The sequence below is a fragment of the Podarcis pityusensis genome, assembly GCF_964106645.2.
Source record: "Podarcis pityusensis genome assembly, chromosome: 2".
Taxonomy (NCBI): Eukaryota; Metazoa; Chordata; class Lepidosauria; order Squamata; family Lacertidae; genus Podarcis; species Podarcis pityusensis.
The window spans coordinates 86,054,059-86,070,616 of record NC_138029.1 but is presented as its reverse complement, the minus strand read 5'-3'; the positions used below and the strand labels follow the sequence as shown (position 1 = coordinate 86,070,616).

At 42.5% G+C, this 16,558-nt stretch overlaps 1 protein-coding gene across 1 annotated transcript; it reads left to right on the top strand.

Moving 5' to 3' along the window:
- The first annotated feature begins 101 nt into the window (after nucleotides 1-101).
- SEC61A1 (SEC61 translocon subunit alpha 1) lies at nucleotides 102-13,225 on the top strand. The gene is made up of 12 exons (XM_080996938.1): nucleotides 102-239; nucleotides 2,115-2,182; nucleotides 3,054-3,119; nucleotides 3,225-3,303; nucleotides 3,929-4,060; nucleotides 4,196-4,305; nucleotides 6,085-6,238; nucleotides 7,274-7,434; nucleotides 8,361-8,558; nucleotides 9,726-9,917; nucleotides 10,631-10,707; nucleotides 11,644-13,225. The coding sequence occupies exons 1-12, from the start codon at nucleotides 233-235 to the stop codon at nucleotides 11,828-11,830; spliced, it is 1,431 nt and encodes a 476-aa protein (XP_080853064.1). The 5' UTR covers nucleotides 102-232; the 3' UTR covers nucleotides 11,831-13,225.
- The last annotated feature ends 3,333 nt before the right edge of the window (nucleotides 13,226-16,558 follow it).

Sequence of the window (16,558 nt, the reverse complement as noted above, 5' to 3'; positions counted from 1 at the left end):
AGGTCACTAGAGCCGTTGGAGGACGGAGAAAGCGGGGGAAGTCTCTAGTGCGCCTGCGTGGATATTCCTGCCTGTGAGCGCGCGGGCGAGGTGCCGGGGGGGGGGGCGGTGCGTGGCAGGAAGCGGAAGGAGGCCGGGAAGGCTCAAGTAACTGACGTGTCTCTCCGAGAAAGGAGCCTGGAGTCTGCGCTCCTGCTTGGTCCTTCCCTTTTCCGCGTCGAGAGCGCCCAAGATGGGGAGTGAGTATTGGTGTCGCTGCTTGAGGGAGGGAAGGCGGAGAGCCGGTCCTGCCGCAGACGCCGCAGACGCCGTGGCGGGCGAGAAGCCGAGGGCGCCGGCGGAGGGGCGAGGGGCGAGGCGGCTGCAGGGAGGTCGAAGCGCTTCCGTCAGGGGCAAGGAGACGAAATGGCGGCTGGGGAGGGAGGCTGGTGGTGGTGGAGGAGGAGCAGGACTCCCCTCGAAACGGGAAGGATTCAACGGCAGGTGCGGGAACTGTCAGCTTCGTTACGGGGGATCAGTTGCCCGTTACGTGCCTCTGCCCTGCCAGGACTGCGCTGGGGGGGGGGGGGCTCACCCGGCACTGTTTAGACGCGGAGGCTTACGTGGCCGCCCCTTAAAACGACCCACGTTCGCTCTCTTCGTGATCGTTGCAGCGCCGGCCTGGAATGGCAAATTCGGCGTTGCCCCCCACCCCGATGAGGGATCCTCACCCCCCCGCCCCGCCCTCCAGATGAGGAAAGCCCCAGCCAGCCCTAAGGTCGCAGAGTGCGCCCGAGTGCGGCTTAAATGGGTGGCTGTTTGTTTGACACCCAGGGGGGACTCTTCTATACATAGATAGATAGATAGATAGATAGATAGATAGATAGATATGAGAAGCTAGTAAGTATTTTATATGGGAAGCTAGAATCAGCTAATAAACTGACACAATGCAGTCTGGATTATGGAAGCACTTTGTCCTTTTCATTGCAGTGCCACCCTGTAAACACAAATTTTCTGAATGGCTTAGAATAGTAATGTTGCGTTAAAAAAAAAGCAGCTCAGGGGTTGCATAACCATAATGCTTCAAGTACAATATAATGCTCTTTATTGGGAGGGAAACTCTTTCAGATATTGTTTATAATATGCAGAAATCATTCTCCTTTTACACACGTATCTAATTGTGACCCTTGTGTGAAGATAACTTTTTCCTTCTCTTTTTGCCTCATGCTTCCCAATGCAAACATGTTTTTCATGCTGTGTGCCGTTTAAGTGTAAAGAGGGCACGATGACCCACAGTGGAAGCCACAGTGGGCTGCTCCCGCTATCTATTTGCATTCCTTTAAAATAACTGTGGCTGTAATGTGATGATGGCCAATTTCTTGCCACATCACTGCTATGGGAAATGTGTTTTCCATTGTACTGTGCTTTCCACTTGATAGTGTGATGGGGTGACCACTAAGGTGGGTTGTGTATTTGGGGGGCATTCCTTTTATTTGAACTTTAAATTTGGTTTTACACTGATGGCATTAACACCTTTCATTCTCTTAGCACACTATTGAAATATGTGAGTTTGGGCAGTCTTTTCATGGAAGTACAAGGCAGTTTTAATTTCTTAGATTTTCATCTGTGCTACTATTGAATAGCCTTTCCTTATTATCTGGCAGCTTCATTTATACTTCTCTTCTTAGTTCTGCTTCTAGGAAAAGACAAAACCAAAATTTGATAACATGCCTAGTAAAAATGCATTTTTAAAAATTGCATTGTTGGGTTGCTTGCATGATAAGCACTAGTTTGAATACATGTGAAGTTTCAAAGTAATGCTAACACCAGCAGTGATTCTAGTGAAAGTAGCCTTTCAGTTTGGAAATAAGATTCTGAACGTACAGCCACCTCAATGCATAGGATCTCCATTGGAGTGCAAGTGGGAAATAGGCTTGTGCCAGTCCTGAGCCTTTGCTCAGACAGGGAATGAAGGTTCACTGTGATTTACTCAGGGTTATCATATAGGTTAGTGGCTGGGCAAGGTTTAAATTTGGGACTTCTAGGTTCAAGCCTAACACCCTAGCTCTTAAATTGACTGATAAGGACCTTGTGAAATCTATATATCTGTTCTCTTTTCATACCTTTTTTCACAGTTAAATTTCTTGAAGTAATCAAGCCCTTCTGTGTTATCTTACCTGAAATCCAAAAGCCAGAAAGAAAGGTAAGTATCCTTAAATCAATATTTTCAGGAGTTACTGCTAAGAGGAGAGTTTGCTTATATTATATTTTATTCTACTTTTCAGACAAATATTGTCTCTCAAAACAGCTTGCATAGTTAAAATGACAGAAAGATACTGCTTTCAGGCTTTATAACAGAAAATGCACTTGAATGAAGGGGAAAGGTACGGAAAGGAGATCAGTTTGGCAGTGTAAAAACAAGTTAGTGAGTTGTAAGCTGGCATTTATAGCATTCTGATCTCCCCTTACTGTTGGCCTTGCTTGGGTTGAGGTGCTGCAACTAACTCACCAGCCCTTGTTCTATTGACCAATGACAGAGGCTCTCCGATTCCAAGGCATTTGGAGCTGAGCTCTTAGGGAAGAGGGGAGGTGGGCAACCTCTGCTGCTGCTCTTCCCCTGACTGATGGATGGGGCCGAGCTGATCTTCCCCCTTGCTGTGATGCTATTTATGGAAAGCAGGGTGTTGAACCTTCAGTTGGCCCCTTGGTCTGCTGTCCAGTGTTAAGAAAGCTGTATATGCTGAATACAGTTAGATTGCTAAATGTTGCCATATGTTACCTTGTACATTTGTGCAGGCATGTCTGTAACTTAAGCACATGTGTTGGATTCCCAGCTAAGGGACTATACAACATATGTACAAGAGTACAGCATTAGCAATTCTATGCTCAAATGTTACCAAGCAACTGGAAAATAAATTTATATTCATCTGAAGTCCTGGTTATGTTTTCTTTTGCCATGGTACCATTTCTCCACCTTGTTTTCAGTGAACCTAAGGCTTGTATTTTAACAAATTCTTCTAGCCCCAAACACATGGTGGTAGTGATTTCTTTTATAATTACATTTCCTTCTGTAGATCCAGTTTAAAGAAAAAGTACTATGGACAGCTATCACCCTCTTCATATTTTTGGTTTGTTGCCAGGTATGCATATTACATTATTTCATACTTTCCTATAAATTTAAAGTTTAAACCAAATCCAGGGAGCTAAGCCTGTGTTAATGTAATTGTCTTCTCTTGGAAATTCAGATTCCCCTGTTTGGTATTATGTCATCAGACTCGGCAGATCCATTCTATTGGATGAGAGTAATTTTGGCTTCAAACAGAGGTAAGAATGTCTCACTTAGCAAATGATACTGCTATCTGCTGTGAAATTTTATACTTAAATACTAAGTAGCAAAACCGAGTGGATCTTACCACTGACTTAAGCATTTTGAGGTGCCACTGACTTCATTGTTAGAGAACTGAGCAACTACCTAACTTGCCCATTGAAAACTGTGAAACATCAATGTGCATAACTGACTGAACCATGGCCTGGATATTGATATTGAAATTGGAAAATGGAATTTTGGCTCATCTCCATGACCATGATGATGTTATAGTATAAAAATGGGAATATGTAAATGTGATAGTGCTCAGAACATTTCAAGTGGCTTTGACATAATTCATACATGTTTTTCAGTAGTCCTTCCTCACCTATGTTCCAGAATTATTGTATTGTCATTGAGTTGCTGATTGGGGTCTGGGTTGCTGACTGTGAGACAAAGATGCAGAAGAATGATGAATCATTTGGAAAGGAGTGGAGCTTCAGTTATGATCAGATGCTTTCCCCTCCACAGTGCACATCTTTGGCCCTCTCTACATGTGCAGTGACTAGCTGGGAGGGTTGGCAGGAAAACTGTTTTTTTTTTTCCTTACCGTTTATCTGTCATTCTGATTTTCACATCCAACAGGCACACTGATGGAGCTGGGCATTTCTCCCATTGTCACCTCTGGTCTCATCATGCAGTTGCTGGCTGGTGCCAAAATAATTGAAGTTGGGGATACGCCAAAAGACAGAGCTCTGTTCAATGGGGCACAGAAATGTAAGTATCAGGAGACATTACAGAGCTTGCCATCTGGATTGGCTTAATGCCTTATGTAGATACTGATGAATTGTATCCTCTCGGGTAATTGGAGACTAGGTTAATTCAGTCTTTTCTTGTGGATTCATTCCTCAGTGTTCGGCATGATTATCACCATTGGCCAATCTATCGTTTATGTAATGACGGGGATGTATGGAGACCCATCAGAGATGGGAGCTGGAATCTGTCTGCTGATTACCATTCAGGTAATTTATTTATTTTTTGTATTGGACTACTCATTGATTGGACCTGGGAGATCTGTGGTTCAGTTGAGCTTCTACAGACACCATCATTTTAAAGTTAAGCACACTGCTTTATCTCCTACTTGTCCTCGCAGTATATATTAATTGAATCTAGAATGCATTTGCCAATCATCCTGACGCTTCATTATTAGGCATGGCTAAAAAAAAAAAGTAAAGGACCCCTGAACGGTTAAATTCAGTCAAAGGCGACTATGGGGTGCAGTGTTCATCTCGCTTCAGGACGAGGGAGCAGGCCTTTGTTCACAGACAGCTTTCCGGGTCATGTGGCCAACATGACTAAACCACTTCTGGCACAACAAAACACGGTGACGGAAGTCAGAGCACACAGAAACACCGTTTATCTTCCTGCCACAGTGGTACCTATTTATCTACTTACACTGGTGTGCTTTCAAACTGCTAAGTTGGTAGAAACAGGGACAGAGCAACGGGAGCTCACCCCATTGTGCGGATTTGAACCACCGACCTTTCAATCAGCAAGCCCAAGAGGCTCAGTGGTTTAGATCACAGTGCCATTTGCGTCCCTTTTATTAGGCATGGTATTCTTTATAGAAGCCTTGCATCTCTAGATATATTGAGTGCGTAGTTAGCTTCTAGGTTCCTTGTAAATCTTGTGGATAAATTTATAGGGAAGTTTTTAATGTTTGATGTTTTATCGGTTTTTTATTATTAATATTCTGTTGGTAGCCGCCCAGCATGGCTGGGGAAACCCAGCCAGATGGGCGGGGTATAAATAATAAATTATTATTACTATTATAGAAGATCAGCTGTTAGCCATGATGTCTAGGAATGGAACTCTCCCAGACCTGGTTGCTAGAATCTAAGAACAAATGGAGGATGACTTAATGGCATCCTACTTCAGAGTGATTCCTTGCTACGTATGTTGACCAGTCTTGCCAAAAATAGGATATCTGAACTGTACTAACCTTTGGCTTAACACAATGTAAGAATTTTCATGCCATATTGATCTTCAGAGTAACAGTTCAATTCACCTTCTGTATGCTGGTTTGTAGACTATGGGTTGTTACAGTATTTACTTTGGAACATTAGTACATCTCTTCTGTTTATGGCCAAAGGGCTTTTAAGCATTGGGTTCACTATAAATAATTTAGACCTGTGTTGCTGCTTTTGTGCACCTGGGCCATCAAAGTCATATTGTGTGAGCTGAGCCAGTGTAGCTCAAGTGATGGTGGTGTATGTGGTCTAGGAATAATAATAGGAAAACAGGGATTCAGTATCTGCACAGCTGTTGCTTTATTGCTGGGAAGGGAAACCCCTTGAGATGCTGTTGAACTCCTCCTATCTACCCCAGCCAGCCAGTGGTCCAATATAGTGGAAGTTGTAGTCCCAAAAACATTGACGGCCAAACTTACTTAAAAGGTGTAAAAGTTGTATTGTACAATCAATTTTCCCTGCCTCCCCCCGAAAATCCTTAGCTGCAGCTAAGTTAGGAACAGCTTAGAAAGTTGGGTTTACATGGTGCTTTTTATTTACCTCACGTACAAAGGAACTTCAGTTCATGTATCTCTGACTTGTGTACTTATGCTTTCAGTAATAACCATGTCAAAAAGTATAAATCAAAGATTAAAACAGGTAATTGTCATGTGTGCTGCATAAGCAGACATTTACAGAAAGCACTGACACTTTTTATTTTGCAGCCCCTCTATTAAAGTGATCAGGTATGGTTGTGGTGACTCTGGAAAATAATTCATGTTTGTTTTGCAGCTTTTTGTGGCTGGATTGATCGTTCTTCTCTTGGATGAACTTCTGCAAAAGGGGTATGGTCTTGGTTCTGGCATTTCCCTCTTCATTGCCACTAACATCTGTGAGACTATTGTCTGGAAGGCATTCAGCCCAACCACAGTAAACACTGGCCGAGGTAACCTCACACATGCGTGTTCTTTGTTTCACTGGAAGCATATCAGTTCCTCAGTTAAGTGACTTGGTGCCCCTGTGGATTGGATCAAAAGTTGGGTATTCTTTGGGAAAATGTTAAAAAAACCTAAACACATACAAATGCACACCAGTACAATAAGGGCGTCAGTATTCCTCCGAAGCCACAAAATGTTGAGTGTCAATTGGAAGAGAGATGGAAGACTTGAGAGTGGGGAGTGAACTGGTTTGCCTGAACCATTAACAATTAACAGTATCTTGACTGGCTGGCTGGAACCCTGAGCAGGATTGCTTCTTTTTGGAGGTGAGGATGTTCATTTTATTGGAGGTCTCACTTCTCCGAAGAATTGACTGACTGGGGAAGCTACTTTACTATTTCTCACTTGCGGTTTTTTGGTACTTCCTGCATTAAATCCAGGGACCTTTACTTAGGCTTTTTTTTTTTTTTGCTATGCAATAAATTGAATATAAAGAAGAGTTCATTCTTTCCTTTGTAAACCCAAGTTTTAAGATGACTGCTTCAGTGAGTTTCAATTTTGTGTGTGATGTTAATGCATGGTTAGAGGGGGTAATGTAGCTCTGTAAGCAATGATTGTTAGTAGCTGCAAGTCAGAACGTTTAGTCCCTCCTATGTTATCACTGCCTGGGCTGTTAGGTCAATTTGGAGGGGGCTTTCTCAGTGATTGTACCCAGTCTCTGGCATTCTCCCCATTATATCATTGCTGCAACTTGACCAGGCTATGGAAGACAGTCTTTTTCCCTTCAGACCTTTCAGTGATCTGCTAACCTGCTCTGGAGGTTATGATTGCTTTCCTGTGGTATATTCTGGTTTTTAACTGCATTTTGTGTGTTTGTTGGCTTAATTGCATTGTAAGCTACTCTGGGACCACACTGGTGAAAAGCAGTTTATAACCTTTTAAAATAAATTATTACAAATTTTATACAATTGGTTCAAAAGTCAAACTAATAAATGTCAAATTATCTCCAACTAAGCATCTCTCTATCACTCTCTCACTTTAAGGCATGGAATTTGAAGGAGCCATCATTGCCCTGTTCCATCTGCTGGCTACTCGCACAGATAAAGTCAGAGCTCTCAGGGAAGCCTTTTACCGTCAGAACCTCCCCAACCTCATGAACCTGATTGCCACCATATTCGTCTTTGCAGTTGTCATCTACTTCCAGGCAAGTAGAATTATGGAATGTTACTTAAATATAAGCAAGATGATAACAATAGCTGCTTGCTAACAGAGTGCTTGTTACAACATTTGTGACTGGATCCTAAGTATTGTTCAAAATGTTCCTGAGTTTAAACTCTGTTTCTACCAGTTTCCAAGGCCTAATTTTTTAAAGCCATCAGTGGCTTTCATCCACGTTATCTTTTGGCCCTTGTTTCTCAAAGTTCATCCAAACTAATCCTCGTAAGACCCTTTCTTTATGGCCTTTGACATCCTCTTAATCATTTGCAACTTTATCCAAGCTATAAATATTGTAATGGGATTTACCCATTCTCTCCCTTTTTTTTCTGTACTGTTTTAGATTGCTAGTTCCTTAGGGGAGCAGCCTGTTGTGTACCTAAATTTGGAAAGCCCTACCTACTTAGGCTAATAGCACTCTATAAATAACACCAAAGCATGCTATGGCCACAGCAAGTGTATTCATATTGGCCTTAATGCCTTAATAGATCCTCCTACGCAAAGTGTTTCTCTTTGCTTCTAAAAAGCATTTTGCTCCCAAGTTATCTCTCCCCCCCCCCCCCCAGTTATAAATCAATCATATACTGGGGGGAAGGGAAAGGGTTGCACTATTAATGGAGATTTGATGTTCCTGCATAACATTCTCTTTTAAAAACAACCCTAATGACACTGGGAAGTGTGAATGATGCTGGATGGTATCACATAACTTCCATGCAAACAAATCAGAACAATTGCTCAGTAAGCAGCAATCTTTAACCACTGTGTAAATTTTGTGCAAGCAAGTCAGGGTGGAATATTGAAACCGGTAATCCGGAAGAGCTCCAAGATTACTGAAGGTTTTTAGGTTCTCTTCAAATGCACTGTTACTAAGAAGTGTTTGTTTCTGTATTTAACACTCACTTTTGCAACCTGCAGGGTTTCAGAGTGGATCTCCCTATAAAATCTGCCCGCTACCGTGGCCAGTATAACACTTACCCAATCAAACTCTTCTACACCTCCAATATTCCCATCATCCTTCAATCTGCGCTGGTGTCCAATTTATATGTGATCTCCCAGATGCTCTCCGCTCGTTTCAGTGGCAACTTACTGGTCAGCCTGCTGGGCACTTGGTCGGTAAGTATCCGCTTGATAAGATCTGTCCTGGATCTTGCAGCTTTAAACATAAAACCTGCTTTTTATTCGGGCTTGTACACCAACTCCGTACAAAGTATAAATAATGAGCTGAATTGGGGTGATTCAGGGGTTTTTGCAGTGACTATGGGGCAGGTTGGGCTAGTCCTGGAGCAATTTTCTCTTTCCCAAGATGACCCATTAAAAAAAGGGCAACCCAGAAGAACAAACTACTCACAAAAGCCAAACTCAGTGTCGCCATGTTTCCAAAATTAAAACAGAATCCACTAAAACACCATATAAAGAAGATGCTGAGATAGGCTCAGGGGATAGGTGTAGGAACAGAACTGAGCTTTATTATATTCACACCTAATGCTCCCAGTCAAGGGCTAACAGCAGGGAGGTCATGCTAGGAAATACCTGTTCGGCAGGATAAATCACCTTTGTAGAGGCTAACTTGTTGCCAACTTTCATGCTGCAATGTGAAAGCACAATCCAATTTTGGCTGGCTTTATTTCTTAATGCAAGTCAATGGGATTTCCATGAATGAGTATTTTCTAGAGCTGGGGTGGGCTGGGCTGGATTGGGCTGGGTGAAATCAGGTTAACACATTGACCCCACAAATCAGATTGGGGGTCCATGCACAGCCCTAGTTTTTTTAGCACGAAGGTGCTCGCAGGAAGACTCGGACTGCAATTTTATACGCATCTGAAAGTAAAGTATTCTATATATCTTTTTTTATACCCCACCTCGAGGCAGCTCGAGGTAAAAACAAGAATCACTAAAAACATAGGAAAACAGCATCATTAAAAACAATTAAACCTGTATAGAATTAAAACTATAAATGAGTATAAAACTATAAATCGCACTGAACCCCATGGAACAATAGGCAAGCATAGGATTGTGTTGTGAGTGATGAACGTGTAAGGTTTGTTTTAGGAGCCAAGTGGCTTTCATACCATGCCTTGCTGGCTTTTTGTGTCCTTGCCAGCTCCTATATTTAGCACTTGTCTTGCAGTAGCTATAATAGTTTCTCAACACACACATGAAGAAACCTATGCAGGTTTACGGTTGCTATATTTGAATTCTGTGGGCATAAAAGTGACCTCTGGTGGCTGCATAATACCTGTCCACTTAAGGCACAATCCGAACTGTCCACTTTCATTGCAGGATACTTCATCTGGTGGTCCCGCCCGTTCATACCCCGTCGGTGGTCTCTGTTATTACCTGTCGCCTCCGGAGTCATTTACTTCCGTTCTGGAAGATCCTGTCCATGCAGTTGTTTACATTGTGTTCATGTTGGGTTCCTGTGCTTTCTTTTCTAAAACTTGGATTGAAGTGTCTGGCTCTTCCGCCAAAGATGTAAGTAAATAACATTGACCCCACAGCTCTGGATGCTTCTCTCTTCCCTCTTGAAAAAACATAATGCTTCCCTTGCTTTGTCATTTAGCAGAAGGTGCAGTTAGTTCTGTGTCTAGCATTCTATTGTCACTAAATATATTTTTGGAAGGATCAGATCTGACTAAGGAGAATAGGATACAAGGAAGCATTTTTAGTTTTAAAACATGACTCCATGATGCCTCCCTCTTACTCAAAATGTCACTCCCTGCCTAAGCTGTTCATCTTCCTAAGCTAAGTCTGGTATCTTTCAAGGTTGTCTGTTTAACAAAAGAGGGAACAGCCATGAGCTTGCCTTGAAAAAATGGGTTTAGACCCACAAAAGCTCATGCTGCAATATATTAAGTTCTTAACATGGAGATGATTCTTTCATGTTTCAGCTTGTGAGCGTTCATAGTTCATTTCTTATTGCAAACCATTCTCTTGAGGTTACCTGAAAAGATGGTCTGCTTTCCATGGGCAGATATTGAGACATGCCTCTCATCAACTTGTATATCTTTTTAGTTTGGTTTCCAGAAATATTTGTAATATTGCTACAACAGAAGTCCAGCCTTGCCATTTTTAATAGTCCTTAAATGAGGAGCATTAAAATCTCTTGTTTCTCATTTATAGGCAGTTCATCTTACTAACTGACTGTAAAAAGATGTAAGCTTCTTTTCTCTGTTTGGCCAATGCAGGTTGCTAAACAACTGAAAGAGCAGCAGATGGTTATGAGGGGTCATAGAGAAACCTCTATGGTTCATGAACTCAACAGGTGAGTTACAAACATGCAGAGATTCATTATGATTATAATGCTATATTCAGTCAATAATTTATTTATACCCCGCCTATCTGGCTGGGTTTCCTCAGCCACTCCGGGCGGCTCCCAGCAGAATTAATGATAATAATAAAAAAGTGATAAAACATCAGACATTAAAAACTTCCCTGAATAGGGCTGCCTTCAGATGTCTTCTAAAAGTCGGATAGTTGTTTATTTCCTTGACATCTGATGGGAGGGCATTCCACAGGGCAGGCGCCACTACTGAGAAGGTGCTCTGCCTTGTTCCCTGTAACCTCACTTCTGACTATGAGGGAACCACCAGAAGGCCCTTGGTGCTGGACCTCAGTGTCTGGGCTGAATTATGGGGGTGGAGACGCTCCTTCAGGTTTACTGGACTGAGGCCATTATGCTTGCAGTGTTCTAATGCTCTTGCAGTGTTGTAGTTTTGATTTTTTAAAAGGTTTTTTTTTGCATGCCATCAAGATCCTAGCTATATAAGAGCCTCTGTTAATTCCTGAGAATACCAAATTTCATTTTTGTTTCTAGCTTCATTGTTTGCTGACTTTAATGAGCACTATCCTTTTGTAGTGATCCTGAGGCTACAGAAAATCAGGGTTTACCTTCATAGTTTTCTTACTGCTTCACACAGCATTACTGTGACACACAAGTGCAAAATATAAGCCAAGGGTCAGATTTGAAGTGCCTCCTTAAGTCACATACCTAAAAGATGTATGGGGGGATGACCCAAGCAGTCTTAATATTGTTGCAGTTTGATGCATAGTTATCTTTCTCTGGATTCTTCCCCTGTGTCTTAACTATCTAGACCTACAAAACATTTTTTTCCACTGACTCGGTGTTAGGTGTGCCTGAAGATGCTAGTAATGTCTCTTAATATCTAATTTATTTCCTTCCCATTGTGTCTCTTGTCAGATACATTCCTACAGCAGCTGCATTTGGTGGCCTCTGCATTGGTGCTCTCTCTGTGCTGGCAGACTTCCTTGGGGCAATTGGATCAGGCACAGGAATCTTGTTGGCTGTTACTATCATTTACCAGTACTTTGAAATCTTTGTAAAGGAGCAAAGTGAAGTTGGCAGCATGGGAGCGCTTCTCTTCTAAATGCATTGTCCCATGGACCCTAGGGGAGTATGAAGAGTGTTCTAGGATTTTAAAAAAATCAGGTGAAAAAGATTAACAGCGGCATAGTAACATGGGCACACTGCATTAATAGGAACACTTATTTTAATGTTTTCCAAAGCACATTCCTTTGGTTCAGACTTTGTTAATATTCAGTTAATGTTTTATAAATCGATGGAAAATGTGCAAAAAAAAAAAAAAACTTTTTAGAAAAGAAGGGTTTTTTTTGTTAATTATTGCTGGAAGCAACTTCTAAAATCTGGTTTAGTTTTGGTTATTTACTCTTCTCTGCCTCTCCCTCTCCCCTGGTCCTATCCCAGGATTTCTCGAGCTTTTCCAACTGCAGTTTAAAGTGGCACAATTGAGTGACATCCAATGGTGTTGGCTCACTTGTGCAGTGGACTTCATCCTTTCCATGTGGAACATCCCTTTCCCTACTCCCCATGCACTCCCAAAATTGGGTCCAAGAGGACTGCTGGGAGAAGGGGAAGTCATGTCTATCTGTGTGATGTTGGATTTCTCCCTATCTCTTTGGTAGCGAGAGAGATCTTTCCCACCCATCATCCCAGTACCTATCTATTACTTGTCATGAGTACATTTCTTCACTCTTCCTCCAGGGTACTACAAATTTTGGGACTGCCAGATATCTCATCAGGTACTCTGGGTCTTGTGCTTCAGTACAGACTGTTGGCTTCTGACTGTTGCCTCACTTTTGCAGGTGATATGTTCTTTCTGTCAGTAGAAAACTCACATCAGGCCTGCTTCATGGGAAGAAATAATCAAGCCTCAGAATTGTACATTGAACAAACACAGACCTTTTACGAGTAATTCCACACAGAAAGCCTGACATTTCCAAGATGGATGTTGTCTGTATTCTTATATCCTGAGAAGAACAGTGTGCTACAGTATTTTTCCTGGAGGTTACCAAACTCTTAAAAGTTCTTATCTGCCATCACGTTAAATAAGTTCTGTCCTAGCAGCTATGAGTGCTACAGTCATCCTGCTTGCTGAAGAATACACAAAAGCTGCTGCTTATAAAACCTGCATATCGCTCCAGAACATTTTTTTTACCAACTTTTTTTCTGGAACTCTGACTGCAAATCATGCACGTTGATGCCAGCCTTAGAAATACCTTCCCTATCTCTCACGAACCTAGCTGGAGAGCAGTGATGGCATTTCTCTGAAGGCCTAATGGCTTTTGCTTATTTCCAGGACAACTCCTACCAAATAGGAGAAGTAGCCATAAAGTCTTTAAGGAGTTTTGCCCCATCTTTAAAATTCCTTAAAAACTCAACTTCTGTTAGGATATATTGGTGGTTGTAAGGTGTTTTGTGTGTATTGTATAGGACCAAATAAAAACACTTGGTATAAAAGGAAGCCTGCAAATAAATTTTCCCTTTGTCAAGGTGATACTTGCCTTGCTCCCACTTGAAAAGGGATAGGGCTGAAAGATTCTCTTCTACTGCCAGTCCGTATCTGTCTGCCTAGATTTCTTAACTGGCATTTAAAATATGACTGTTTCTACCTTGACAAAGGCCATCTTCCCCAGACAAGAACAAGCAGGCACCAGAGTTCTTGGCCTCTGAGCCATACCATTCAACCAGTGTTCATTTGACAGAACAGCCTTGCTAACAGTGTGGAGGAGAGTACTCAAATGTACTGTAAATATGCTGCGGGCAGTTCAAAGCAGCTGGTGGCCATTGCAAGGGCAGGTGTGGGTTCAGATTTGTAGGTGCCGAAGCAAGAGTTTTTCAATGACTGCAATTGAACTAGAATCCTCCTATTTCAGCCCGGATATACTTTGGACAATTGATCCTTAAAAAATAAGTCAATAACACACTTCTGTGCATCATGCTTTCTGTGACCGGAGTCGTCATGGTTGTTTTGATAGGTACAGCCTGAATGAGGGACTTGAATTAAGAGTTTAAGAGGAAGTGCTTGCTCAAGGTGCTCTTGAAAATGAGGTGATGCTTGGGTTTCTCTGTGAAAATGGCCACACCAGTTTTCATTCCAATATCTCCAAGGCAAATACTGCATTTTTCCTTTCTACCCCCTACCCATTTTGAAAAGGTTGAACTTTAAAACAGATCATAACATGCATAAAGGTGCAAACCATGTTTTATAGTGACCTCTCCAGTTTTGCCTGCTGATGCATTGTGCTATGGGCTTCATCTTTCCTACCCCCCTTGAAAAATGAGACTTGGCATTCCTTGTAATTTTTACAACACTGTGTTGTATCCAACAGTGTTACTCAACTGATGTGTGGTTTCTGTCAATGGAATGGGGAGGGAAGCTATTTTCAGCAGTTCCCTCTCCACAGATCTACTGCACAGGGTTGGAAGATGCCCCAGAACAAGTGTGGTTGCAGACAGATGAAAACTGTTTCTCTCCCTGTTCCGCTGACATAGGCCTTAACCATCAGCTGTGAGATATTGCCCTCATATTTCAGATTGAGTGGATCAAGTTAAGAGTAAGTGGCTTGCTAGCCTCATGCATTACATTGTGAAGGTGACATTTGAGTCAGCTTGAGTCAAGAAGTCTCATGAGCTCAGTAGGTCTTGCTTCCAAATACGGTCGCTTGGAGCTCAGAACGCCTTGGCTCATGAACAAATCTGCTCCTGAACGATCAAAACATGGAAGTGAGTGTTCCGGTTTTTGAACGAATTTCGGAAGCCAAACATCTGGTGCGGCTTCTGTGGCTTCTGATTGGCTGCAGGAGCTTCCTGCAGCCAATCAGAAGCCGCACTTTGGTTTCCAAACGTTTTGGAAGTTGAATGGACTTCCAGAACAGATTGTGTTCAACTTCCAAGGTACGACTGTAATTGGGCATAGGGTTGCCATCAAGGCCTGTACCCGTTCTGCCTTCCATCATTTCCCAAATGGGTCAAGGGGTCAAGCTGGGCTTTATCCTTAAAACACAAAATATCCAATGCATTCATTAATTTTTCATTCTAAAATTGCTCCAAGGCTTCAGACAAGGATCTTTCCCTAGGGCTACCCACATGCAATCATTGATTGCTTATTTAATTTCTATACCACTTAATATATTAAATAATATTTTTAAAGTTGTGTGGGGAAAAACTGAAGCAACAACAGAACTTAACACACTACTGTATTACAAAAACGTTACATATAGAAATGTTACATTAGCACAAAGTTACTGATATATAAATATCAGTTCATTTCCTTCTGACACACCTCTCTGCTTCTGGGTTCTCACTCAGGGTTCAACAAATTCTCACAATGGGAAGAGATCTTTGAAACAGCAGACATCACCTGGTCTGACTTGACTTGCAGGCCCAAGGTGGATGCTGCTTTCTCAGGCTGCCCACAACTATGTCCCTTTCAGCTACACCCAGTTCCAGGTACAGCAGGTTTGTTGAGTTTTCCAGCAAGGCCAGAGGATGGGGAAAGAGCCCTCCTCCACTCTCAGTTCTTTCTCCACCCTTTGTCCTGTCTGCCACCTCCAGCTGTTTTACTCTCCAATGCCAGGGTTTGCTTTACTTGTGCTCTACCGCTGAGCTCCAGGCGCTTCTCCATCTCCATACAAGTGATAGTTTTGCACTGTTTTCCTTCTCACTTTGAAAATGGGTTTAAATGGACCTGTAATCATTTTGAAAACGGGCCTGAAAACCTAAGTTCTCTTCTGTGCTTGGAGAAGAATAAAATTAGAAGATAATGCCTGAAATGGACCCCGTGCCTCCTAACATTGTGCATGGAGTTAAATAAAGAATAGCTTTAGAGCAGGGATGCCTAATTCACAGTCCTCCAAATATTGGACTACAGACACCCATCATCATTGGCCATGCTAGCTCAGGCTGATAGAAGTTGTCGTTAAGAGCATCTGGAGGGACCCAGGTTAGCCAACGACACTTGAAATACTGTGAACAGTTCTGGTTACATTGCCTCGAAAAGGACAACCAAACGGATCAAGGGACTGGAGCAACTTTCCTATAAAGAAAGGTCACAACATTTTAGTTTGGAGAAAAGGCAAATAAACGTGATAGAGGTGTATAAAACCATGCACAGTATGAAAAAGAAAAGACTGGTCTAAACCCTAGGGCTTGCCGATCAGAAGGTCAGCGGTTTGAATCCCTGTGATGGGGTGAGCTCCCGTTGCTCGGTCCCTGCTGCCAAGCTAGCAGTTTGAAAGCACGTCAAAGTGCAAGTAGATACAGTGGTACCTCGGGTTACAGATGCTTCAGGTTACAGACTCCGCTAACCCAGAAATAGTACCTCGGGTCAAGAACTTTGCTTCAGGATGAGAATGGAAATTGTGCTCTGGCGGCACGGCAGCAGCGGGAGGCCCCATTAGCTAAAGTGGTGCTTCAGGTTAAGAACAGTTTCAGGTTAAGAACGGACCTCCAGAACGAATTAAGTTCTTAACCCAAGGTACCACTGTAATTGGTACCGCTTCGGTGGGAAGGTAAACGGCGTTTCCATGCGCTGCTCTGCTTCGCCAGAAGCGGCTTAGTCATGCTGGCCACATGACCCGGAAGCTGTCTGTGGACAAACACCAGCTCATTGGCCTATAGAGGGAGATGAGCGCTGCAGAGTTGTCTGCGACTGGACCTAACAGGTGGTACCTTTACCTTTACCTGTTTCTCATAATACTGGAATTTGCAACCATCCAAGGAAGCTGAAAGTTGCAAAATTGCAAACTGTAGAATTATCTCCCACAAGACATAATGCATAGCACCCAAGGCTGGC